Below are 27,684 nucleotides of genomic sequence, written 5' to 3'. Positions count from 1 at the left end.
TGTGAAGCCATACCTTACTGTGATTTTAGAAAAGCTGAAAGATTTTTGGCCCTCTGCTCTAATAGTCTAATAGGAATTTGTGTGATCAGGGCCCGTATCCACAAAACATGTTCTCCTAAATAGCAGTAAAAGTTTTAAGCTAAGAGTTTTCTCTTAAAACGTATTCACAAAGCTGCTGAGACAAACTATTACTAAGGAATAGAGAGAAGTCTTAAACTAAGAGTAAGGGGCGGGGTTGAGCTCATTAACATGGATGATGTCAGCATGCTCATTAACTATGCACACTGTGATTGGCTGATAGGGGAGGAGTCTCTGTCAGAGATTTATTCATAGAAATATTGTAGAGTATATTATGCTGCCATATTCAAATAAAGGTTTAAAAATAAAAATAATTAAACAGGTATATGTTCAGTTAATGGTCAGCACCTCTTACATGTGTGCTCCTCATAAACAAATAGCAGATAGGCATATAAAAACATTTTAATTGAGGGACTACAATAATCATGGCTGATAGTAAGACATGCAAACGTAAAAAAAAAAAACCTGGACTCAAGAACAGCTTCTTACCCGACCTGTTAATGAAAACAAGAGTATAATCAAAGGAAAATTTGGAGTATGGATAACCTCCAAAACCAAAAAAGATGCGTAGAATTTATGCCAATAAATGCAACATGTTCCGAAAATGTTTTCGTTATGAAGCAAATTGCTGGCAACATCCATTTTAGCCCTGCTATAAAATAAATAAATAAAATAATGGAACCCATCACATTTCTTTTAATTCTTTTTACTGGTTATAATAGAAATTGTATTGGTTTTAATGGTAACTGTTAATCTCTACTGATAATTGGTCATCTTTTATTGGTCCCAAAAAAACAGTACAGGAAACCTTTTATTATTGGTTAAATAAAAGAAAATATATATATATATTGTAAAATTAAATTATTGGTTAGATATTTTAATGGTTAAAAGTTGACTGTTTCTATGCTGGATCCAGAGTTATAAACAAACTGCTTCGTGAGTCGCATAGAAGGCGTCATCGTCTTTTCTCCCTCCCCGTTCTGTGATTGGTTCCCTATCTGAGGTGAAAATTTGGTCCATGGTTTTCCAGGCTGCCTAGCAGCGTAAATAAAATCACGCTGCGCGCAAGACAGCATGGGGAAACCCAGGCTAGTGTGATATACCCTTTGGGCAAAAATGTAGGAGTCCTAAATTCAGGATTGACACGCCTATTATTTTTAAGATTTTCTCCTAAATCTGCAAATTATAAGCTACTTTGGTCACACTTTATATTAGGTGGCCTTAACTATTATGTACTTAATGTGGTCATATTGCATTGCAAAACACTTTTGCTTTTATGAAGGTGGGATATGGGTAAGGTGAGGGGCAGGTTTGGTGGTATGGGTAGGTTTAAGGGTGGGTTAGGGTGTAAGGGATGCGTCAACAGTGGTAATTACAGAAATTAATAACAAATGTAATTACTGTACATGTAGATTTTTTTTAAGATAAGTACAATGTAAAAACATGTATGTACACAATAAGTGCATAGTACCAAATTATTAATTTAAATGTAAGTACATAGTAGTCAAGGCCACCTAATGTAAAGTGGGGCCGCTACTTTTATCCGAAAGATGTTTTGTAAATACGGTCCCAGGAGTTTTGTGTAAGAGAGAAAAGGTCAACAGAACAGAAAGCTGACTGGTTTGTAGTGAATTCTGTGTCATCCGTGCTTTATACATCTCTACAATATTAACAAAATATCGCTAATTCAACAGTAACATCCCTTAGCTGTTCTAAAATCACTGTAAACCTGGAGTTATTGGAGTTACTGCTTTAGTAAAATGTGGCGGTCATTCCATAAATAACTAAACTGTGTACAGAACAGAATTAAGCACTGTAGTGAGAACTGCATTTAACTCTAGCTTTTAAATAAGAAAATCCTTGCTTCATTAATAAGTTAAAAAGTGCCTCATGTTACACTATCTGAACACCTCAGACGGCTTGTATGTTAAGTCTGTCTTGACTGTAATTCCCAGTTTGACCTGTTGGTGGAGCTGTTCCAGGACGAGGAGAAAGCCACCAGTCCGGCCGGAGCTGCTCCTGCTACTGGAGGACGCACTCGCCTCAGCGTCAAACCAGACAAGCATAAAGCTGGACAAGCCAGCAAAGAACACAAGAAAACAGTCGGACTGCAGGTGGAAGACTCTTATTTTCACTTTTCTAGAATATTTAGTATTAGTATTTTTTGGGTTAGGTGGATAAGATGAAAAATGTGGTCTAATTTGAATGAATGTTTATGTTTCTCTCTCTCTGTAGTTCCGTAACTCTCTGCATCTGCTGATGGAGACACTGAATGCGACTACACCGCATTATGTTCGCTGCATCAAACCCAACGATTACAAATATGCCTTCACGTCAGTTCTTCTTCTGCTATCAGTTATAGATATATATATATATATATACACACACATACTATAATGCCAAAAGTATTGGGTTACCCCTTTCTAATGAGCAGGTTTGACTACTTTAGTAGTTTCCATGGGTACAAATCCTAATGTTTAAGCATTTAATGATATTCTAGGGCAGGGTTCACCACACTCAGTCCTGGAGGGCCGGTGTCCTACTAAGTTTAGCTCCAGCCCCAATCAAACACACCTGAACCAGCTTATCATGGTCTTAATTGGTATACTTGAAACTTGAGGCAAGTTGGAGCTAAACTCTGTAGGACACTGGCGCTCCAGGACTGAGTGTGGTGAACCCTGTTCTTGGGGATTGTGTTTGATAGCTAATTTAATAGCAACAGCTTTGACAGGACCGTTTTCTATTCTAACATGACAATTCATCTGTGTATAAGAAAAAAAAAAAAAAGAAATGATTGATTCAGTCAGTGTGGAAGAACTTGACTGGTCTGCAGAAAAAAAAACATCTCTGGAGTGACTTTAAATGCAGACCTTGAGCCAAAAACTCCAAACACCAATGACTTGTACATATGGGTTCAGTCATTTTAGACACTTCCAAAACTGGCAACAGAGATGGAAATACAATTTATAAATTGTTTCCATCTTTGTTTCCACAGTTTTAGAAGTGGCTTTTTCTGTTCATTAGAAGGGGGTGTCCCAATACTTTCCTCAATATAGTGTATGCACAATATACACTAATGCATTAGAGTTCTCTCAGTGGAGTGAGCTGCTGATCTATAGGAACACAGCATTGCTAGGCTGACATCTGATGTCTTTCATTACCAGGTTTGACCCCAAGAGGGCAGTTCAGCAACTGCGTGCATGTGGAGTTTTGGAAACGATCCGCATCTCTGCAGCTGGTTTCCCATCGAGGTACAGTGAACATCTACGCATTACTATGCTGCACTCCCTTTTGTCAAACACCTCCTGACTGTGTGTTTGTGTTTGCTTGTCAGGTGGACATATCAGGAGTTCTTCAGCAGGTATCGCGTCCTGATGAAACAAAAAGATGTTCTGACAGACAGGAAGATGACCTGTAAGAATGTTCTGGAGAAACTGGTGCAGGTACAAGAGACCAATTCAGTCACCTCATAAAACCACACTGAGACTCTGTGTAGACTTATAGGTGCAAAAGGCATACTGTAATAGGCAGTGATGGGAATAACGGCGTTATAAATAAATGCCGTTACAGTTACTGACAATAAAATGTGGCATTACTGTAATTTATTACATTATTAATATTTTATTTTTTTGTTCATCTGAATGGATGCACAGTGTACCTGTATTTGATGAACTGTAAACTCTAGTGTAAAGACACTTGACTAACCTTCTCTTGGTCTCACACACACGAAGAAAGATACAGAGCGAGCGAGTCTTATATACCAATGCAGAATTGATGCATTAAATGTAAACAATATTCTTTGTTGTATTTTTCTCTCAGAAATAACGGTGCTGCTTTGGAATTCTTCAGCTTTTAAGAACTGCAGGTTTCTCCGGTAGTAGGCGGGACTAATATGCAAACTGCAATCTCATTGGCTGACGCTCATCTATTATCGTCCCTCTTTTGATTTCAGCAAATCAGTTCGAGCGAACGCAGACAACGTGATTAATATTCATGAACCAAGCAGCTCATTAATCCTTAGTGTGTTTTATATTGTTATTAGTAGCAGAATTCATAGCAGTTTTGTTATCTTATCAGCATTATTTTTAGTTTTTTCCCTTTTTTATAAAAACACTAAATGACAAACAACATCTTGAGCATCACAACCAGTCTTAAGTTCATCAACATGACAAATATGCATTCGTACATGGTTATTCTAATTATTTAAGTTCTAATTACTAAAGTTTAATGATAAATGATCATAATATCATATTATAAAGCTTGACTAACTGATACTAAGTGTACTTTCAGATATTTAAAAAACTGTGCCTTTAAGCTATATATATATATATATAGATTTTTCGTCTGGCGAGTAAATGGAAAAAAATTCTATTGCCAAGCTGTCTGTAGAGGGTTGATAATATTTACAATAATTTATTGAATTAATAGGTGTCTCTCACATTGTCCCACAGCAACATTAAATTAGTGTAGATTAGTGTACAATGTTTTATAATAATTTATTCCATTTAGAGTCTATTTCATTCATTTAACATATTAATATTAGAGACATCCAAGTTATTTGAACATTTTTTTAAAAAGTAACACAACAGTTACTTTCCCTGATAATTAGTTACTTTTATAATGATGTTACTAACTCAGTTACTATTGGTGGGAAGTAACTAGTAACTATAACTAATTACTTATTTAAAGTAACATGCCCAGCACTGCTAATAGGTGCTTAAAACTGAAACTACACTGCAAAAGATGCTTTTCTTACTTAGATTTTTAGTCTTGTTTCCAGCCAAAATATCTACAAATTCTTAAATCAAGAAGGATTTTCTAGACGAGTAAAAATGATCTTGTTTTCAGAAAAAATAAGTTAAAAATTAAGTGTGTTTTTGCTTGAAACCAGCAAAATAATCTGCCAATGGGGTAAGAAAAATGATCTCGTTTTCTGTTTGAAATATTTTTTTTTCTTTCCCCATTGGCAGATTATTTTGCTTGTTCTAAGCAAAAAATCACTTAATTTTGGCTTGCTTTTTTCTGAAAACAAGAAAAAAAATTACTCGTCTAGAAAATCCATTTTGATTTAAGAATTTTCAGATATTTTGGCTGGAAACAAGACAAAAAATCTAAGTAAGAAAAGCATTTTTTGAAGTGTACTCAGAAACATGGCAATCAGCAGAATGCTAGAATTTGGCACAACTCCTATTTTCTGCAGGAAAGTTTGAGAATAAATAATGACAAATTAACTTGTGGAGGCATGGCTAGAACAAAGGCGGTGAAGATGGAGTTTATTGACTTACAAATTAATTACATTAAAAACATTAAAGTTGACTCTCCTCACAGAGGCCCCAACCTCAACTAACACTGGAGAGGCAAAGTAAGCTTTTTACACCCAAGGGTCAAACCAATACAAACAGGAAAAACAACAAAAATAAAGATCAAATACACACATAAACATCTAAAGAAAAAAACTCAAATATAAAAATCTAAATAAATTGACATTAACATTCTCTTTCCACTTTTCTGTCCTCCCGATAGGATCCGGATAAGTACCAGTTTGGCAAGACCAAGATCTTTTTCCGCGCAGGGCAGGTTGCATACCTGGAGAAACTGCGTGCGGATAAGCTGCGTGCTGCCTGCATCCGCATCCAGAAGACCATCCGCTGCTGGCTGGCACGCAAGAAGTACCTGCGCATGAAACACGCCGCCACAACCATCCAGAGATACGTCCGTGGATACCAGGCCCGCTGGTGAGGGGGAGTGGCCTAATCACAGTGGGCGGAGCCAGACTGAACTTATAAAAAACGGAATAATTTAACATAAGCTTACAGCGAGCAACAGAACCGCCCGCTTTTTTTATAGGGTTTTTTCCATTCATTTTTCCTATGGAGATTTTAAAAGATTATAAGCTTCAAATCAAACCAGATAGCTACAAAGTGAATCAAAACATAAATTTGGGATTAAGCAAAAAGTATTTGAAAATCAGGCTGAAAGACAAAGGTACAAGACCTTTTCTTTCTTCAGTCGTTTCTTGAGGAAAGCATTTGAGGATTTCTCTCCATATAGTGGACTTCTATGGTGCCCTTCATAGGACTCTAATCGATCCCAGCTGAGGAAGAAGGGTCTTATCTAGTGAAACTAAGTTATTTTCTAAAAAAAAATCACAATTTATATACTTTCTAACCTCAAATGCTAGAGCTCAGCTAGAGGGTTAAAAAGTATATAAATTTCAATTTGTTTAGAAAGTAACTGATCATTTTGCTAGATAAGACCCTTCTTCCTCGGCTGGGATCGTTTAGAGTCCTTTGAAGCTGCATTTAAACTGCATTTTGGAAGTTCAAACTCGGGGCACCATAGAAGTCCACTATATGGAGAGAAATCCTGAAACGTTTTCCTTAAAAAACGTAATTTCTTTACGACTGAAGAAAGAAAGACATGAACAACTTGTAGTGCATAAAAAGTAATGCAGTTGTTAATTAAAAAAATGTAAATTGATTTTAAAAATGTAAATGCAAAATAGGCATATATTTACAAATATTAAAGTTGTTTGAGAGTGTAGGGCGTTCACTTCTAAGATCTTTTGGTGCTTTCTATAAGTTGCTTTCTATAAATAGTGTAATTTTCTGTGCAGTATTGTGGATAATGGTGAAATAATGCAAACGAAAGCATATACTCTCATATATTTGCCTTTTAGGGTTTATTGTTAAAAATCAGTTTCCCTGCCTGGAACATGAGTGGTATTTTTATTTCCGGACCCCAGTTGTTGCATTCTGTATTGTTTTTGAGTGAGAATGTACACAAGTAGTAACCTCTAGTTTGTTCTTCTTTCCCCAGTCTCGCAAAATTCCTGCGTCGCACGCGTGCCGCGATCGTCATCCAAAAGTACCAGCGCATGTACGTCCAGAGAAAGTGTTACAAACGCAAGCAGGCAGCCGCTCTGGTCATGCAGTGCATCCTCAGAGCGTACATGGCCCGACAGCTGTACAAAGCGGTGAGGAGGAAAGCGGACATACTAATGCACTCTTCTCATATTTATAAATATATTTGCAGCAGTCACAAATGCATGGCTCATAAACACTGCTCTACTGGTTCCCATGGGTCCAAGTTTGTGAATCTGGAAGAACATTTCAAGGCCCTGGAAAGTTTTTGGAAAATGAACATAGATACAGGTTGAATTTATTTTGTGCAAGAAGTTTCTTGGAAATTATTTCCTCCAGTCTGCTTACCCATACTAGCTTGCTTGATTTACATTAGTTACGTGCATTTACAACAAATTGAATATCAGATCTCTTTCATATGGCCAAAAATTAATGCAAAAAACTTTTGCATAGCTGTGTTTGACACAGGAAAACTGTAACAATGCATCTCACAAGGGAACACAATGTAACTTTGCTCTCACTTCAAATAGGTCCCTGTGATCTCATTACTGCACTTTTACATGCATTTTTTTTTTTTTTGCATTTGTAATTTAGTTATGACCCTAACATTTAAACACTGACACGGGTTATATATTGATATGCATCAGGGTAAAATATGATGCTTGCGGGGTGGTTTATAATTAACACATTGGAAACAAGTGAATTATTTCAGGCATGAGACACATGACCAGTGATAGCTGCTAAGTGCACACTCAAGAGAACTGATCAGGGTTAAAGGTGCACTCAGAGTGCTTTAGACACAGAGGGTTTTTAAGTGACTATTTATATTTACACTACCCTTTATTCAAGATTCAAGAGTTTTATTTGTCACATACACAGTTATACAGAGTATGACCAGCAGTGAAATGTAGGTCAGGTCCGCTCCAAGGACAGTGCAATTATAAGTAAACAAATATTAATATAAAATAAAAAAAAGAAATAAAAGATAAGATAAAAAAATAGAAATATAAATGTGCTTTAGTGAGTATTTTTTAAAATAAGTTAATTTCAGTCGTTTGAAAGGGACAGTAAAGAATTTGACACTGTTGCGAAAGATTTGTATTTCCAATAAATTAAAAATCTAAATAAATCTAATAAATAATTAATATGTATGGCTTAAACAGTATACTGCAAAAAAATGCTTTTCTTACTTAGTCTTGTTTCCAGGCAAAATATCAAAAAATTCTTGAATCTGGAAGGATTTTCTAGATAAGTAAAAAATGTTGTTTTGTTTTTAGTAAAAACAAGTCAAAATGAAGTGAGTTATTGCTTAAAACAAGCTAAATAATCTGCCAATGGGGTAAGAAAAATAATCTAGTTGTCTACTTGAAATAAGATTTTTCTTAACCCATTGGCAGATTATTTTGCTTGTTTTAAGCAAAAACTCACTTCATTTAGACTTTTTTTTACTAAAAACAAAACAATCATTGTTACTTGTCTAGAAAATCCTTCCTTGATATTTTGGCTGCAAACAAGACAAAAAAATCTAAGTAAGAAAAGCATGTTTTGCAGTGAATATACAGTATATTCAATGATATGCCTTGATAACAGTGTTGGGGAAAGTGTTTACAGTGTTTACTTTTTAAAGTAATGCATTACAATATTGAGTTACTCCCTAAAAACTAATTATGTTACTTAGTTTTTTTTTATGGAAAGGAATGCGTTACGTTACTGTTGCGTTACTTTTTAAATCTGGGCAGGGCTTGCTTGTTTGTTTTTAATATAAAAAGTTCTGTTTTTGCCAAATGTAAAAGCCCTTTCACAACAAAACCCTCAGGCTGAAGGAAAAATCTGTACAGTAGACCACAGAAGAAAAAAGTTCAACACTCTTAAAAAATAAATAAAAAAATGTTAGTTTTATTATGAGTAATTTTTTTTTGTATGGTTGCATTGGATCATTAAAGGTCAAAGGCAAAGACACTGGTTAATACAATGGGATTAAATACATAAAATATATTTGTATTACTTAACATGTTATTTTAGTTTTTTTCAATTGTCAGTTTCAGATTAGTGTCGCAAAAACTGCACATTTGTGACTTAAAAGCGTTTGCAGCCTATTATAGCAAACAGATTAAACAATACTAATTAAACTAATATATAACATTAATTATGAATCATTGGCTCGCCAAAAATATTTGACTTTTGGGAATCTGCCATTACCAGTGTTGGGGGTAACAATTAACAATTAACGCAAGTTACATAATAATATTACTTTTTTTCAAATATCTAGTAAAGTAACACATTAATTTTTTAATTGACTAAAAATGATCTTAGTTACTTTTTCCCCTCATTTATTGCTTAAAAGCTCTCCTGTCCCCATGTTGAGAAATTGTAAGATGTTTCTTTAGTTCTAGAATAAATGTGAACATGCATTAATTCGTCTCACTCACTAAAAAAACAGATACAGTGTTCTTCAAAATGAATAAAAAGTCAAATTCAACACAAACCTACAATAATTAAATGTTCAAAAATACAAATATCCTTTATGTTTTTAATCCCATTTTATTTGCTGCCGACCTTTGATGATCCAATTCATCCATACTAATAAGCAGAAATTACTCAAGATAATCTAACATTTGTTTTCCCTTTTTTTTTTATCGCTGAAGAGTTGACATTTGTTCTTCTGCGGTCTACTGTACAGACGACAATTTACTTTTCTCTAAACCTGAGGCTATTATTGTGAAAAGGCTTTTACATTTGACAAAAATAGAACTTTTTATATTAAAAACAAACAAGCAAGCCCTGGCCAGATTTAAAAAGTAACGCAACAGTAACGTAACGCATTACTTTCCATAAAAAGTAACTAAGTAACGAAATTAGTTACTTTTTTAGGGAGTAACTCAATATTGTAATGCGTTACTTTTAAAAGTATCTTTCCCCAACACTGGCCTTTAGACAGTACTAACTAGTATTTTGCTAGCTTGGTTGGAGTTATTGCAGTCTCTGTAAGAGGATGAAGTAACACAGTGCTGTCTCAGTCCCAGTGTGTTTGTCCATGTGATCTGATAGAGAGCAGGTTGTTCCAGTGTGGGGACTGTCCCACTGATGGACCACAGCAGCTGCGGCTGTATTATTACTCTAACTGCCTCTCTCTGCTCTCTTCTCCTGCCGGCTGAGCTCTGTTGATCAGCAGTGGATTATCGAGGCAGGATGTGTAATATCTGCAGATTAAAAAGGCAGAAGGTGTGAGAGAGAAAAGCAATTGGAGAAAGATTTTGACAGGACTGATCTCTACTTTGCATGACATTCTTCTTAACTCTTGTGTGCATTTGTGTTTTTCACTGTTCATCATGTGCTGTTGTGTGTTTGTTTAGCTCCTGCGTGAGCACAAGGCCATCATCATTCAGAAGATGGTGCGTGGCTGGTTGGCGCGGCAGTGGTACAAGCGGTCGCTCGAAGCCATCGTGTACCTGCAGTGCTGCATCCGCCGAATGCGAGCCAAGAGAGAGCTCAAGAAACTCAAGATTGAGGCACGTTCAGTGGAACACTTCAAGAAACTCAACATCGGGATGGAGAACAAGATCATGCAGCTGCAGCGCAGGATAGATGAACAGGTACTGCACTTCACACTGACATGTGGTCGCTTAATGGGCCTCATTCCTGTATGAAATTATAGTTGTAATTCATCAGTGCACGTTATTCTTAAAAAAAACTTGGCATTTGTTATCATGCGTAAAATTGAATCGCTCGCTCTGTCTATGATTCCATTCTACTTTTCGTCTTCCTTCCATCCCAGTCAGCTGTTATGTAGATACTGTTTATCACAATCAAATCCCATCCTAGTTTTTTTCATTGAAAATCATTATTCAGTCAAAAAGACATCAGGTTATGCAATAGAAACGGGTTGCACACTGCAAAAAATGCTTTTCTTACTTAGATTTTTCTTCTTGTTTCCAGCCAAAATATCTAAACATTCTTGAAAATAAGGAAGGATATTCTAGCCAAGTAAAAATGATTGTCTTGTTTTTAGTAAAAACAAGTCAAAATGAAGTGAGTTTTTGCTTAAAACAAGTAAAATAATCTGCCAATGGGGTGAGAAAAAAAAATATAGTTGTCTGCTTGAAATAAGCTTTTTTTCTTGCCCCATTAGCAGATTATTTTGCTTGTTTTAAGCAAAAACTCACTTCATTTTGACTTGTTTTAACTAAAAACAAGACAATCATTTTTACTTGTCTAGAAAATCCTTCCTGTTTCAAGAATTCTTTGATATTTTGGCTGGAAACAAGACAAAAAAATCTAAGTAAGAAAAGCATTTTTTTGCAGTGCAAGCACACTTTTGCTTGGAGATGTCCACTGCAAAAAATACTTTTCTTAGATTTTTTTTTTGTCTTGTTTCCAGTCAAAATATTTAAAAAAATTCTTGAATCAAGAAGGATTTTCTAGACGAGTAAAAATTATTGTCTTGTTTTCAAAACAAACAAGTCAAAATTACGTGGGTTTTTGCTTAGAACAAGCTAAATAATCTGCCAATGGGGTAAGCAAAAATACCTTATTTCAAACCGAAAACAAGATCATTTTCTTATTATTTTGCTTGTTTCAAGCAAAAACTCACTTAATTTTGACTTGTTTTTCCTGAAAACAAGATTTTTTTTTACTAGTTTAGAAAATCCTTCTTGATTTAAGAATTTTTAGATATTTTGGCTGGAAACAAGACAAACAAATCTAAGTAAGAAAATCTTTTTTGCAGTGATCCCAGTCAGCTGTTATGTAGATACTTTTTTTCACAATCAAAGCTCTTTTCATTAAATATCATTATTTAGTCAAAAAGACATCAGGTTATGCAAAAGAAACAAAAAATACTCGTCTAAAGAATCCTTCTTAATTTAAGAATTTTTAGATATTTTGGCTGGAAACAAGACAAAAAATTTAATCCAAAAGTAATCCAAATCATGCCCAGCTGCAGTGTCAGCAATTTTATTACATGAATTCTTTCTTACTTTTTTAAAGTAGTAATTTAAAGCATTCTATATCATGTCTGTGAGGCAAATATTCGCTGAGTTTCGGATCGTTTTTGTGAAGCGTTTAGCTATTTTATAAAAGCACGACGTTTTGTTGATATAGTGAGTAAACAAGAAAAAAAGCAGACCTTTTTTCAGTTCCAAATGATGTTTTACTCTTACCTTTATGAGCAAAAATGACGGCGTATTTTAGGTTTCCACTGTTATTAAGAAAAATTGCAAGTGATCACGCTGGCGCTTCCATGTCCTGCAAAGCGCGCTTCAGCTTTCACTCTCTTTACAAACGAGTGGATATGCATCTAACAGCGCACATTTATCCAGGTTAAATGTTTAAATTAATGCATCAAGTGTTTTATGTCTATAGATTTTATTTTAGGCAAGTTTTTTGGTCATTGCCGCTGACTAAAAAAAGCCTGAATTTAACAAACATAAAATGTTCCAAACATATTTCTAAATTAACTTGATAAAGAAACGAAATTAAATCTAGCCACTTTGGCATTAGAATCCAAAACTGAACTATTTTAATGGCGGCAACACAAGCTCTGTTCTGATTAGTTGTGGGACAAGGGCAGGACTCTATTTGTTCCCTTGTTTGAATTAAAAGTTCCCTCTCTGCCCGGGCTTATATGCACCTGCATACCCAGACTCTACGCCTCTGTGCACTAGGCTTTATAGGGTACACTTAATTGATGACCTGTTTTGGTTTCATTCTAGAACAAGGAGAACCGTGGTCTCAGCGAGCGTTTGAACAATCTAGAGACCAGCCATGCTACAGAATCTGAGCGTCTGCGTGTGGAGTTGACGCGTCTGCGAGGAGCAGAAGAGGACGCCAAAAACAACGCCAACAAAGTCACATCTCTTCTGGAGGAGCTGGAGCGACTGCGCAAAGACCTGCAGAACACACAGAAGGAGAAGAAAGCCATCGAGGACTGGGCCCAGACCTACCAGGACGAGATGGAAAAGGTGCTGTTAGTTGAGTTATGTAGTTGTGTGGAGCTGTGTAGTGACGTAACAAACAGCTGAGGGTGAGTCACTCTTGTAAATCAGTTTGTTTGTATCGTCTAAAAAAATGAACTGATTTATTGATGCAGTGAGCCATCGTCTAATTATGTTCCTGGAAGTCAAATGATTCAGACGACAAACTGGTTCACAAAAGTGAATCACCAATGCATTTAGGTCATCTCCCAGTGGTGTTCCTTTGAAGAGGGTTCATTTGAATGGGCTCAGTAGTTTATTACTTCCCTTACTAAAGTATACTTCTTAAAGGTCAAGCTTATTTTTAAGCATACTTTATGTAGTAAGTATACATATATCAGTGTACTAGTAGTATACTATTTAGTGTACTATTTCAATACTCCTTGGGACTAAATTGGCCCACTTTCTAGAATATAAAAGTTGCTTTTAAGTATAACAGTAGTAAACTTTGAGTACACAACTAGTTTACATCTATGTTTTCAGTTTGTACTGCAAGTGTGCTAAAAGTGAACTTATAGGTATACTAATAGTTTACTAATTAAATACTTTTTATGCATTTTTAGTACACTTTGAAGTATAGTCTCAGTAAACTACTAGTTTAGTAGTTTTATACTGCAAGTATACTCGTAAGTTTTCTTTAAGTGAACTTTAAAGTATACTACTATGTCCCTATTTAGGTATTAATTTGTATATATTTTGTTATATGAATATCTGAACAAAACATCAAAAGAAAGAACAGAGTATCTGCTTGTAAACAAAAATATTTTATTCTAGCTTCATGCATTCTTTTTTTTATAAACACTTGAATGTGGGTAAGTTTCATAAATAAACTATAAACAACATTTTGAACAAAAAGCTAAAAAAAGCCTATTGATGATAATCCAAACGTAGATGGAGTTGATCAACAGCCCAAAGCTTGACAGTCATTATTTCCTCTTCATGGGTGGACATTTTATTCCATAACGTTACACAGTTTTCCATATCTATGGTTTTGATGCTGTTTTATGTCTGATGATTGTGTTAGATTACATGTGGAAGCATCTGTTGTTTCGGTTTCTTCTTCACTTGTGTTTTGGAAATTCTGTTCAGAAGATGTTTATAGCGCCCCTAGAGTATAACAATGAAAACACAGATTCTCAGAGCACAAGTAGAGCTCAAATATACTTAGACTTTTTCTAAGTATACTTAAATTTAATTTTAAGTAGATTTCTGAGAAGTATTTAAAGCACATTTCTGAGATACTTAAGTATACTAATAGCACACTTGAATAAACTTCTATTTCGTAAGAATTAGTAGTGTCCCAAAGTTCTCACATACTAATTTGCAATCATTTTAGCGGATTGGCAAATTCCAGTTCCACAGCAGATCCCCTTAAAAGTAAAGGTAGATCCGCAAGTTACCCAAACTCCCCTGTTTTTAGATAGTTCTCATAGATTGTAAAGCCCTCTAAAGACACAGATATACTCTGTGTGTCCATATTCAGGGGTTAGAGAGACCTGCACACTGCTTTAAACCTGAGACGAGAAGAGATCTGTTCATTCACACAGGTGAGAGAGAGATAGAGACTAGTGCTCAGCACAGATGCTAGAAGTAGTTTTAGTTTTAGGGTTGTAGAAGACTAGAATGATTCACAAAGACACAAATACAGTACTGGATGGGGTTTGAGTAAATTAATATTTATCAGCGGTTAAAATGATGTTTGTGGTTCAATACAAGCATCTGTGACACTGTAGTTTCTTTTTAAAGCTACACTGCTGGTCAAACAATTGGGATCAGTAAGATTTTTTTAATGTATTTTAAAGAAGTTTCTTATGCGTATCAAGGCTGTGTTTATTTGATCAGAAATACACAAAAAACACAAAACCAGTCATAAGGGTAAATGTTTTGAAATTGAGATCTGAAAGCTGGATAAATAATATTTCCATTGATGCATGGCTTGTTAGGATAGGACAATATTTGGCCGATATACAACTATTTGCAGATCTAAAAATCTAAATATTGAGAAAATCAATAAAGTTAAAATAATAAAGTTGTTCAAATGAAGTTCTTAGCAATGCATATTACTAATCCAAAATTAAGTTTTGATATATTTACGGTAGAAAATTTACAAAATATTTTAAAGGAACATGATCTTTATTTAGTATCCTAATGATTTTCGTCATAAAAGAAAAATCAATCATTTTGACCCATACTATGTATTTTTGCTACTTAAGACTGGGTTTTTTTACAATGTAAAATAACATTCTTCTATTTTAATATGCATTCAAAATCTAGCTTTTTTCCGTCATCAAAGCTGAATTTTCAATCATTCTAATATGCTGATTTATTATCAGTGCTGGAAACACTTGTGCTGCTTAATATTTTTTTGCAACCTGTTTTTCAGCATTCTTTTGATGAATAAAAAGTAAAAAAGAACAGCATTTATTCAAAATAGAATTTTTTTCTAACAATATACACTACTGTTCGAAAGTTTGGGGTCAGTACATTTGAAATCTTCCATTTAAAAAAAATTAATAGTTTTATTCAGCAAGGATGTGTTAAATTAATAAAAAGTGATAGCAAAGAATTTGACTTTGAATAAATGCTGTACTTTTAAACTTGTTATTCATCAACGAATGCTAAAAAAAAAGAATCACAGGTTTTAAAAAAATATTTTGGCAACTGTTTCCAACATTGATAATTCTAATAATAAATCAGCATATTAGAATGATTTCTGGAGGATCATGTGACACTGAAGACTGGACAATTCAGCTTTGCATCACAGGAAAAAAAATTTTTTTTATTGTTCATTAAAATAGAAAACCATTATTTAATATTGTAATAACATTTTGCACTATTATTGTTTTTTTTCTGTATTTTTGATCAAATAAATGCAGCCTTAAAAACATTACAAGTCTTACTGATCCCAAACGTTCGAACGGCAGTGTATGTCATGCTGATTGTGTAATGTTTGTGACAGATGATCGCAGAACTGAAGGAGCAAAACCACCTGCTGAAGAACGAGAAAAACGACCTGAACCGACTGATCCAGGAACAGGGCCAGCAGTGGACAGGTAAAGCAAAATCATGCAAAAACCTTCAAAGAATTGCATTACTTTTCCCCCATAAAATCATATATCACTGTCTTTTCAATAAATGAACACAATATGTAATTATTCAATGTTTTTGGTTTAATTGTTAGTTATCATTTAAATGCACGAATAGAGCAATGTATAGGAATAAACTAGAAAGATATACTAAAACATTTTCAAGCGTGTAAAATGTCACAGGAGATAACACATTTTTGAGTTAAAGTTAAATCTCTGTCTGAATAAAGTCAACTTTGTTGTTATTGTATCACATTGCGTTACTACTACTATTACTAGGCAAGCACAATATATGCAGTATTGCACATAAGTGATGCAATAAAAACATACTTTTCAATTATTTTAACTATGGCATGGTATTAACATATCTCTGTCTTACCACACTCACACATACATTTCCTCAGACGTGAAGTTGGTGTGAAGCTTCTCTGTCTTTAGGATAATAAATAGCCAAATGTGACCCTGGAGCACAAAACCAGTCTTAATTATCCCAGGTATATTTGTAGCAATAGCCAACACTATTTTGTATGGGTCAAAATGATCAATCTTTATTTTATTCCAAAAATCATTAGGAAATTAATGTTCCATGAAGATATTTTGTCAATTTCCTACCATAAATATATCAAAACGTAATTTGTGATTAGTAATATGCATTGCTAAGAACTTCATTTGGACAACTTTAAAGGTGATTTTCTCTATATTTAAATTTTTTTGCACCCTCAGATTCCAGATTTTCAAATAGATGTATCTCAGCCAAATATCGTCCTATCCTAACAAACCATACATCAATAGAAAGCTTATTTATTGAGCTTTCGTATGATGTATACATCTCAATTTTGTAAAATTTAACCTTATGACTGGTTTTGTGGTCCAGGGTCACATATCAATGGAACGCTTATTTTTTGCACAAATCTCAATACAAAAATGTACACTTATGACTGGTTTTGTGCTCCAGGGTCACAATAAAACAGAGTGTTAAATGTTGATATATATTGTAAATGCATCACCCAGACAGATGCTATTCCAAATATTCCTAGTCTAAACAGAAAAACAAATGCAAATCCTTTTTAAACAGGTGTGCTTTCCTAACGTGATACCCGTCCCTGTCCTGTTACAGTGTCAACATCATGAGTCAGATGATTGTGTGATTCAATATTGGTTGACTGTTCTGTGAATGCTGTGTGTATGTGTGTGCTTTACAGAGAAAATGCAGAGGGCTCTGAAGGAGGAAACGCAGCAGTTAGAAAACGATTTAAACGAGGAACGCTCTCGCTACCAGAACCTCCTTTCAGAACACCTCCGACTAGAGGAGAAATACGACGATCTGAAAGAGGAGATCACACTTGCTGTAGTGAGTAAACTTCAATGCTGCAATTCAAAACTTCATTTTCAAAATCAACTAATTGGTGGCTAGTGCTCCTTATGAAAGCTTGTTTAGGGTCAGATCCTGCACAATCCTTGTTTTCTGATGAGTCCTTTCTCTCTTCTAGAATGTTCCAAAACCTGGTCACAGACGCACAGACTCCACACACAGCAGCAACGAATCAGAATGCACCTACAATTCAGAGTTTGCAGAGTCCGAGGAAGGGATCCGCGGAGGGGAGGTGAGAGCAGAATGTGGAATATCATATATATCGTTCACATCTCTCAGTTGTTAATGATTAGAGATTTTAAATTTCACTTTAGGCCAACTTTGATTCAAAAGTCATATGAATAAAAATAAATACAAATAAAAGGGCACATTTTGCATGTGTAATTATGGGATGTGTTATTCTCTCTTCAGGATGTTTCCAAGTCAATCCTGGACATGTCCCTGTTCCTAAAGCTGCAGAAGAGAGTATCCGAACTCGAGCAAGAAAAACAGTCACTGCAGAACGAACTCGATCGGAGAGAAGAGCAGTTTCAGCGGGCTAGAGCTAGGGTACACACACACACACACACATTTACATTTATAGTACTTGCTTTTTAAATTAAGACTTAAAGGATGAGTTCACTTTCATAACAACAATGCACAGATAATGTATTCACCCCCTTGTCATCCAAGATGTTCATGTCTTTCTTTCCTCAGTCGTAAAGAAATTATGTTTTTTTGAGGAAAACATTTCAGGATTTCTCTCTTTATAATGGATATGGATGGAGCCCCGAAGTTTGAACTTCCGAAATGCAGTTTAAATGCAGCTTCAAAAGGCTCTAAATGATCCCAGTCGAGGAGGAAGGGTCTTATCTAGCGAAACGATTGGTTATTTTCAAAACAAAATGAAAATTTATATACTTTTTAGCCTCAAATGCTCGTCTTGTCTCATCTCTGCGCAGCACATTCTAAGTGTGTGTGATTCTAGTAAATACACACTGCAAAAAATGCTTTTCTTACTTCGATTTTTTTGTCTTGTTTCCAGTCAAAACATCTAAAAATTCTTAAATCCAGAAGAATAGTAAAAACTATTTTCTTGTTTTCAGAAAAAAGAAGTCAAAACTAAGCATTTTTTTTGCTTGAAACAAGCAAAATAATCTGCCAATGGGGTAAGAAAAATAATCTTAGTTCAAGCAGACAACTAGATTATATCTAATCTAGACAGACTAGATTTTTCTTACCCTATTGTCAGATTATTTAGCTTGTTTTAAGCAAAAACACACTTAAATTTAACTTATTTTTTCTGAAAACAAGACAATATTTTTTCCTTGTATAGAAAATCCTTCCTGATTTAAGAATTTTTAGATGTTTTGACTGGAAACAAGACAAAAATTCTAAGTTAGAAAAGCATTTTTTGCAGTGCAGTTAGGGTACGTCTAAAAACTCCCATCTCGTTTATGTCAAAATCGTCCTACAATGCGGTTTTTACCTTTTTTTTGTTAAGGGCGTTTGAGTTTCTTTGTATGTTCACTATGTCGGTACTTTTGCAGCGATCTAAGGCGATTTTGAAGTTAAGGAAGAAAACGAGATGGGAGTTTTTAGACGTACCCTAACTGTATTTACCCGAATCACAGAGTTTGCATGCGCTGCGCAGAGATGAGACAAGACGAGCATTTGAGGTTAAAAAGTATATAAATGGTCATTTTGTTTCGAAAATAACCAATCGTTTCACTAGATAAGACCCTTCCTCCTCGACTGGGATCGTTTAGAGCATTTTGAAGCTGCATTTAAACTGCATTTTGGAAGTTCAAACTTCGGGGCTCCATCCATATCCATTATAAAGAGAGAAATCCTGAAATGTTTTCCTCAAAACAACATAATTTCTTTACGACTGAGGAAAGAAAGACATGAACATCTTGGATGACAAGGGGGTGAGATTATCTGTACATTGTTGTTATGAAAGTGAACTAATCCTTTAAGGCCTTTCCACACTAAGCGCGAGGCAAAAATGTGAGGCGAACCAAGCATGAACTGATGCCTGCACTGGCCGTGGCGTTGACCAACAATGCATTTTTCCTTAGATATGTATCTTGGATTTTACATTGTCCGCTGCGCAATATACAGCATTAACTTCAGATAATTGAAGTCTGGTTCTACACCAGAAACACAACCTATCTATAATGCTTACAAGAAAACTTATTTTAAAATAAATAGAAGTATAATTAGCATCATGCCACTTTATTTGAATCCCACTTTAAACCATCATCAAGTGCTTGTAATAACTTCTGATTGTAGTGGATCTGGAGTTGATTTTGATTCTATAATAGGCAGACATGGACTCGTTGTATGTTTAATAACTCCACACTGCTTATTATCATAAACATTCTTTATTGTTATAAAAATACCATGAGCTGCATACAAAACAGATACAGGGAATATACATTTTATTGATTTCTCTGATAGTGCGGTTTATTTGAAAAAGTGTGAATGCTGCCATCCGAACCCTGGTGCACACCAAAAAAGCAGACAGAGACCGCTAAAAAGACAGATCTTGGTCCACTTCCAAATGGAAGTTCGAATGAAATATGAAAGCGACATGGACCAAATACCTCTAAACAAACCTAAAATAGCAAGTGATGAGAAGATGCGATGTTATGCGAGTTGATTTTGTGAAGTGAGCCAGGATTAGGTCATAGTTCATTTAAGACATTTGAGAGGCTTTCATAAACATGCCTTAGAGCAAACATATTGGGACAAAACAATGGCACTGACATATATTTGAGATATGTGACCCTGGACCACAAAACCAGTCATAAGGTTAAATTTTACAAAACTGAGTTGTATGCATCATATTAAAGTTCAATAAATAAGCTTTCTATTGATATGTGGTTTGTTAGGATAGGACAATATTTGGCTGAGATACATATATTTGAATATCTGGAATCTGAGGGTGCAAAAAAAAATCAAAATACTGAGAAAATCACCTTTAAAGTTGTCCAAATTAAGTTCTTAACAATGCATATTACTAATCAAAAATTACATTTTGATATATTTATAGTAGGAATTTTGCAAAAAATCTTCATGGAACATGATCTTTACTCAATTTCCTAATGATTTTTGGCATAAAAGAAAAATCAATCATTTTGACCCATACAATGTATTTTTGGCTATTGCTACAAATATACCCCAGCGACTTAAGACTAGTTTTGTGCTCCAGGGTCACATATGTCAGTGCAAATTTCTCTCAGTTGAAACAGTTCAGACAACTATTTTAGTTCTATTTTACGTTAACACACTGTGCTACTGTAATATGATCGTGTGTTTTCTTTTTGACCAGGATGATGAGCAACATAAGAAAGCTCGTAGTGCTGAACTGGAGTATGAATCTCTCAAGGTAAACTCCCACACAGACACACATCATTATCATTATGGGTTCATTCTGTTGGTGTAATGGTATTTTCCTATCCCCTTTTTCTAACCCTACACACCAAAACACAAAACTACAGGCATTTCTAGATTTTCAAAACACTTCATTCTGTGTGATTTACAAGCTTGAAGCAAGCAAGGTCAACATTTACTGGTGTTACTGTCCATTTGGTCCTCATAATGTTGGGAATACTAGTATGCACACACAGTCTTCTCCTTCAATTTTTTCACTGTGGCAAATCACCTCAGTTTGCAGTCTTTGTAATTGTTATTTGAAAAGCAGTGGTTCTTTGTGAAACTTCCTCAACTCTCTCCAAGCACACAGATGTTGAAACACCTAGAAGTAGGGATGCACCGAATGTTCGGCAAACGAATAATTAGTGAAAAGGCTGAATAAATGATAGCTGCTGTCAGCAAAAAGTAGGACTGAGGTCTTCTTGCGGGTTTACCACAAAATAAAAGTCAACATTTGTAAATGTTAGTGTTGTAATTTTACTGTTCTTCTGTAAAATAAAATATAAAGTAACACAAAAATAATGCTAACAATCATTCCAACAGCTCTATTAATACATTTATTCTAACATTCTCCTTTGCTCAGCAAGGCTGCATTTATTTGTGCATTAAAAACACATGCCTGATTTAAGAAAAATGGCCAAAGAATATTATTTGACTAACTTATTAATTTTAAGTTAAATTGTGGTTTGTTGGTAGGCTATAATGTCTATTAGAATGTAAGAAATGTGTAATAGATTTTTTTTTTTTTTTTTTAAATCAAGACAAAACTATAAAAAGCACGTTTTGGCTATTTAATTTATGCAATGGTGAAAAAAAAATTGGCAAAATACATGAGGGAAAAACACACAAAAACGTGTTCAGTAATCGGCCTTGGGCCCAGTGTTTAATTTTGTTTGGCTTCAGCCAAGAATTTTCAGTTCAGTGCATCCCTACCTAGAAGTTTGCCTGCTACCATAGAGCTAAGGAAAATAAAGCAGTGTAATAATCTCTCTCTTGTGTCTTCAGCGTCAGGAGTTGGAGTCAGAGAATAAGAAGCTGAAGCATCATTTGAATGAGATGCGACAGTCTCTGAGAGGCAGCGCTGAGGCCAGTTCCGGCGCTCCTGGTTCTCCTGCGTACACCGTCCTGCTGGATCAGCTTAACTCCTCCAATGAAGAGCTGGAGGTGCGGAAGGAAGAGGTGCTGATCCTGCGCTCTCAACTCGTCAGTCAGAAAGAGGCCATGCAACACAAGGTCAGGAACAAAACCTGCATAAAACACATCAGGATTTTTGTGCTTTTATATCTGTCACTAACAAGTCCTGCTGACTTCTCTAACTTCATCTCTCCTTTCATCCTATGTTGCGCTCATATCAGGATGAGAAGGTATGTTGGTCAGACAGCAGAATGATCATTTCACTTCACCTCTCTTCTGGCCTCTGAAATGCTGTTCTGTTGTTCTGTGTTGTGTCTGTGTAGTTTAAAGCATGCAAGTCATTCATTGGTTTGGTCTTTTGAAAAGTGCAAACACTGTGCTAACATTAACTTTAATGTTTTAATTCCAGATGTCACTTTTATTCACTTTCATTACTCTGTGTGTTTAGGCGACCATGACTGAACCTTTGCCGTACATTGAGGATGTGCAGAAGCTGACTGATGCTAAGGAGATCTCCCAGGCCTACATGGGCCTTAAAGATACCAACAGGTACATTACTTCTCTTTACATTTCTTTCAGTGTCAGTCAATCAGGTGCTGAATCACAAAACATGAAATCCATTGCAGAATTTGTCCCTCATCTGGGATCCACTCATATATATGTTGTGATGTCCTCTGCCCCCTGTCTTCATGTTTCACAACAGTTCTTAAACTTGCATCCCCCATTGGGCTAATACTTATGATATATCACAACATATTTATTTTTCTTAGAAATTCAGAATTTAAATATTACTAAAATGTATACACTACCTTTCAAAAGTTTATGGTCAGTAAGTTTTGTTTTTGTTTGTAAAGGTTGCTTATATCTGGGAACACGTAGGGAAAACATCTTTACTATTAACTAGGGTTGCACAGGGGTGGAAAATTTCTGGAAATCTTCCAAAAATCCCGGGAAGATTCCAAAAAAATCCTGGAAAGTTTCCAAAATTTCTGGAATGTTTCCGAAATTTACTGGAAATTTTCCACATTTTTGCAACCCTACTATTAACTAAGCGTTTTCCCTCAATAAACACCTAATTACTGCTTATTAAAAGTTAGTTGTTGTGGTAGTTTTATTTAGGTAATAGGTAGGGATCTAAAATATAGTCATGCAGAATAAGGCATTAATATGTGCTCTATAAGTACTAATAAACAGCTAGTATGCTAGTAGTATCCATCCTAACAAGCAACTAGTTAATAGTGAATAGTGTTCCCTAAACTAAAGTGTTACCTTCATAATCATCAAATTACTTTTTTTTAACCCTCGAGCATCCTTCGTATAGCAGCCCCTAAATTGTCTTTCATGGACAAATTTGTGCATGAAGGTCTCAGATGTGGTCAGATTTTTTATTTATTTATTTTTTAATGTCATATCGCCATCTTCGATATTATAAAAACTATACATTTATGCAATTTTGGTGTTTTTTTTAACTCTAAAAAAACATGTTTTTTTTATGTAAAATCTGCTTATTTTTGTTGTATTTATTATTTTTTAAGTTCAGACAGCGAAAACAAACATTCGATGAGATGACTTTAGTATCATAAAAATATCAAAACTATTAACTATATGGCTGCATATAGGCTGAAATCTGTAAACCATTGTTGTAACAAACTTAACCTCTTAAGTTTCAGATTTGATCACAAGTTAAAATTGTACAATTAGTAAAAAAAATAAAAAAAAACATTTGTGTTGGGTGACACTGTACAAAAATGCCAAAATATGCTTACAGACAAATCTGACTATGTTGTAAGGAAAAGACAAAGTAGGAGACTTTATCATTAATTTCTAACAAAACACATAAAATAACTAATTTTCAACCATTTTTTTCTATTCAAGAAAAGTAGGCAAGTCTGGTAGCGCTCAGATTAAGAAAACTATTTAAAAAACAAACAAAAAAAATTATTTTTACCAAATTTGTCCTGTAGGATGCTTGAGGGTTGAGTGGATGTGAAACAAAAAGTAGAATAAATAAGATTTAAAATTAGGACATTCAAAACAGTGATAGATGCTAATAGATTATGAAGACGACTGGATGCATTGCCATTTGAAGCCATTGGACAGTAGATTATATGAGCACAGTTAATGGCACATTAGCTGAATTCTAGATGGTACTGTGGCAAGATGTACAGTGTATTGGCACCCATAAACAACCTACAGTCACACTGTTTAAACACAGACCACATGGCATAAACTAAATCATTCTTATTTAAGGCGAGACACTGCAGGTGAACAGGGCAAAAAAAATTAACTAATAGTTGTCACCTTACTTACCCAGCTGATTGATTACATTAATAATTGCAAACATTTATTGTAATACAAGTTTTCTAAAATGTTAGGTTTAAATATGCAAATTAGACATTATTTAATGTATAATAAAATATGCACTAATTTGCATACATTTCTTGTAAAAAAAAAAATCTAAACACTGGATGAAGTCGGTTTCAAAATTCTTGTTTAATGTACATATTAGAGTCAAATGCTTTATAGAGGGGATTTTGGATATCTCATTTTGTCACTCCATAATTCAGAAAATAAATCAAAATCAAGCAAATTATATCTGAACAAATCCCTCTGTAAAAACCTTCAGGATATAGACAGGAATACAAATTTAAAGTTTGGTGTGTGTAAGTAGGAGAAAAAAACTCATTTTCAGAAAACGGCCTTTAAAAATATGTATTATAATTGAAATCTATTGACACAAATAGATAAACTACTATAAAAGAAAAACTTAACAGTGTCTTTTAGATGTTTTATTTCCACTAGTCTGAAAAAACTATGAAAAACTAAAAATCCCCAAATCTCTAACTTGACAGGTGCATGAGAAAACAGTGTCTCTCCTCGATTTAAAAAAAGTGCCTCTCTCTGACACACTTTGCTAAGTGGGCTATTGTTTTATTTCATGGAGCAATGAAGCTGAATCTCTACCATTCATGTAGTATATATTGTACAACCGTACCACCCAGCTCTATCCATGCCTCTAAGTTGAAGAACCTCTGTCGAAGTAAATGATGATTTATCACTCTCACAATCTCATTTACAAGCCTGTGTGTTTTCCCTACTTACCTGTTTGGATCAACCCTCTGTCTGTTGATGGCTCATCTCTGTCCCGCACAGATCACCCAGGTTTACACGCAGACCGACTGAAGTGAACGAGCTTGTGAGCAGGTTGAGGTAACAGATGGAGGGGCATGATGGGCCGCTCTCACTGCATGTGTGTGCAGCGAATCAGCCTCATTCCAGAGCCCATACATAGACCAGAAAACACAGATTTTTGCCTATTAGCATAAAGTCTGGTCTACTTTACAGCTTACTATTGCCAGGCAGATCCTCTTAGTCAGGAAGATGATTTAGAAGAAGATTTTTTTATATAGATAATAGCATGCTTATATATCAGAGCAGCAATCTTTGCCAACGATTCTACAGAACAATCTAGCAAAATCGAGTTTTGTGTGCATTATGCATCAGATTGTCGGTACCGTGGTGGTTTGTGGGCAAGTGTCTGAGGCTGAGACTATGGCAAAGAGAAAATTCACAGAAAATGGAGTGAGAGTTTGGCTATATTGATTCTGTCAGACAGATGCAACTAATTCAGCATTTTAGATTACTTTAGGTGATGGCTTTGCAGTTTTTAAAGGAGAAGTTCACTTCCAGAACAAAAATGTACAGATAATGTATTCACCCCCTTGTCGTCCAATGTGTATTTGTCTTTCTTTCTTCAGTTGTTAAGAAAATGTTTTTTTGAGGAAAACATTTCAGGATTTTTCTCCATATAGTAGACGCAATTCTGATAAAAAAATGTTTTTTTTTTCTCGCAAATGTGATTTTTAACTAGATTTACATCTCACAATTTTGACTTTGCAAGTTATAAAGAATGTATTGCAAGACATAAACTCACAATTCTGAGAAATAAAGTCAGAATTGTGAGATATAAATTTACAATTTACAAATAAAAAAAAAAAGCTCTGAATTTTAGTATTTCCTATTTTTTTCCAATGGGTGCCCATTTTTGTCAATAAAGTTTATCGAATTTGAAGCCATTGGACAAAAATTTTTTAAAAAAATTCTCTAGATTTTTAACTAGGTTTACATCTGGCAATTTTGACTTTGCAAGTTATAAAGTCTGAATTGTGAGACATAAACTCACAATTCTGAGAAATAAAGTCGCAATTCCGAGGAAAAAAGTTGTGATTCTGAGAAATAAAGTCGGAATTGTGAGATATAAACTTTTTTTTTTTTCAGAATTGCAAATTATAAAGTCCAATTTTGAGGGGAAAAAGTAAAAAAAGACAGATTTGTTGTCAGAATTACGAGTTTATGAGGAAAAAGTCAGAATTGTAAGTTTAAATCTCGCGATTCTGATTTTAATTTCTCATAATTGTATTGGATTGGTTTATGTCTCGCAATTCGATCTTCATAACTCACAAAGTCAGAATTGTGAGATAAAAAGTCACAGTTACCTTTTTATATTTTTTATTCAGTGGTAGAAACTGTTTCCAATGATTTAGCCTTAAAAAGACATTTTTTGGCATTTTTTGTATTACTATTTAGTAAATGATAGTTCAATTAATTTTAAAAAAGACTATTACAGTAATGAAAATCATTGGAAAAAGAATATGCTTAAATGTCCTGAAAATAAAGCAAAATGCATAAATAAATAAAGTGTAGATTTTTGGGGAATACTTTAAGTTTTTATTATTATTATTATTTTGGTGTTGGGGTAAAATGTGGGCATTACTTTCCTTGACAGGTTTTGTGACAATCACTCTGCATTTACAGCAGATTTCCTCAGACATACATTATTTATTCTAGACATCATTGATAAAATCAGACTCCAAGTTTAGCAACTTTTCTGACAATAGCATTCAGCATTATAGAGGTGGCAGATACTCACAGAAGATGAACAATGAAAAACCCATAGAAGTCCACTATATGGAAAAAATCCTGTATTTCCTCAAAAACTATTAATTCTTTACAACTGAAGAAAGAAAGACATGAACATCTTTGATGACAAGGGGGTGAAGACATTATCTGTAAAATCTTGTTCTGGAAGTAAGCTTCTTTAACTGGCTGTGACAACTACGCTTGGTCATGTGACTCAGTGTTTTGGATGAATGAACTTACATACATGGCTTCTGGCTGACTGATGCCATTTATTACTTATATGCAGGGGTCAAATAGCTAATTTAAGCAAATGAACAGATGACAAACTGACTAAACTGCTTTTTTACATTTTTTTTTATTTAACATTTTTTGTTACCCTTGCAGTCCTCCTTGCTTTTTTTATCGTCATCTTTTATTCTGTTTGCATTTAATTACATTTCACTTTTGCTGTTTTATTTAATTCTTTAATAAGTGTATTGTTTGTTTTTTCCAAACTAATCAGAATAATCCATATTAATAATCACCCAAACCAGAGAGTGGATAAAAGTGACATATTTAAAGATAAAGAAGCACAAGTATGTTTGTAGCAATAGCCAAAAATACATTTTATTGAGTTAAAATGATCGATTTTTCTTTTATGCCAAAAATCATTTGGATATTAAGTAAAGAATTGGAGTTTATGTCTCGCAATTCACACTTTATAACTCACAAACAAACAATTGTGAGAAAAAAGTCTGAATTGCAAGACAAACTCACAATTCTGAGAAATAAAGTTGCAATTCTGAGATATTTTTTTTTTCCTCAGAATTGCGAGTTATAAAGTGCAATTTTGAGGGCGA

At 34.5% G+C, this 27,684-nt stretch overlaps 1 protein-coding gene across 1 annotated transcript in view; it reads left to right on the top strand.

Annotated features, from left to right (window-relative positions):
* Positions 1-27,684, top strand: part of myo5aa (myosin VAa) — an 87,943-nt gene that overhangs the window by 34,367 nt on the left and 25,892 nt on the right. The window contains exons 14-29 of the mRNA XM_073849987.1: positions 2,034-2,192; positions 2,314-2,411; positions 3,243-3,329; positions 3,413-3,521; positions 5,602-5,813; positions 6,898-7,054; positions 10,295-10,534; positions 12,653-12,901; positions 15,873-15,966; positions 17,202-17,350; positions 17,490-17,603; positions 17,783-17,920; positions 20,688-20,744; positions 21,797-22,024; positions 22,374-22,474; positions 25,079-25,135. Of these exons, the coding sequence (XP_073706088.1) occupies positions 2,034-2,192; positions 2,314-2,411; positions 3,243-3,329; positions 3,413-3,521; positions 5,602-5,813; positions 6,898-7,054; positions 10,295-10,534; positions 12,653-12,901; positions 15,873-15,966; positions 17,202-17,350; positions 17,490-17,603; positions 17,783-17,920; positions 20,688-20,744; positions 21,797-22,024; positions 22,374-22,474; positions 25,079-25,135 (2,249 nt within the window). The remainder of the gene's footprint in view (positions 1-2,033; positions 2,193-2,313; positions 2,412-3,242; positions 3,330-3,412; positions 3,522-5,601; positions 5,814-6,897; positions 7,055-10,294; positions 10,535-12,652; positions 12,902-15,872; positions 15,967-17,201; positions 17,351-17,489; positions 17,604-17,782; positions 17,921-20,687; positions 20,745-21,796; positions 22,025-22,373; positions 22,475-25,078; positions 25,136-27,684) is intronic.

The sequence above is a fragment of the Garra rufa genome, chromosome 11 (genome assembly GCF_049309525.1).
Source record: "Garra rufa chromosome 11, GarRuf1.0, whole genome shotgun sequence".
Lineage (NCBI taxonomy): Eukaryota > Metazoa > Chordata > Actinopteri > Cypriniformes > Cyprinidae > Garra > Garra rufa.
Note: the sequence above shows the minus strand (reverse complement) of the source record. Positions and strands in the feature narration are given on the sequence as shown.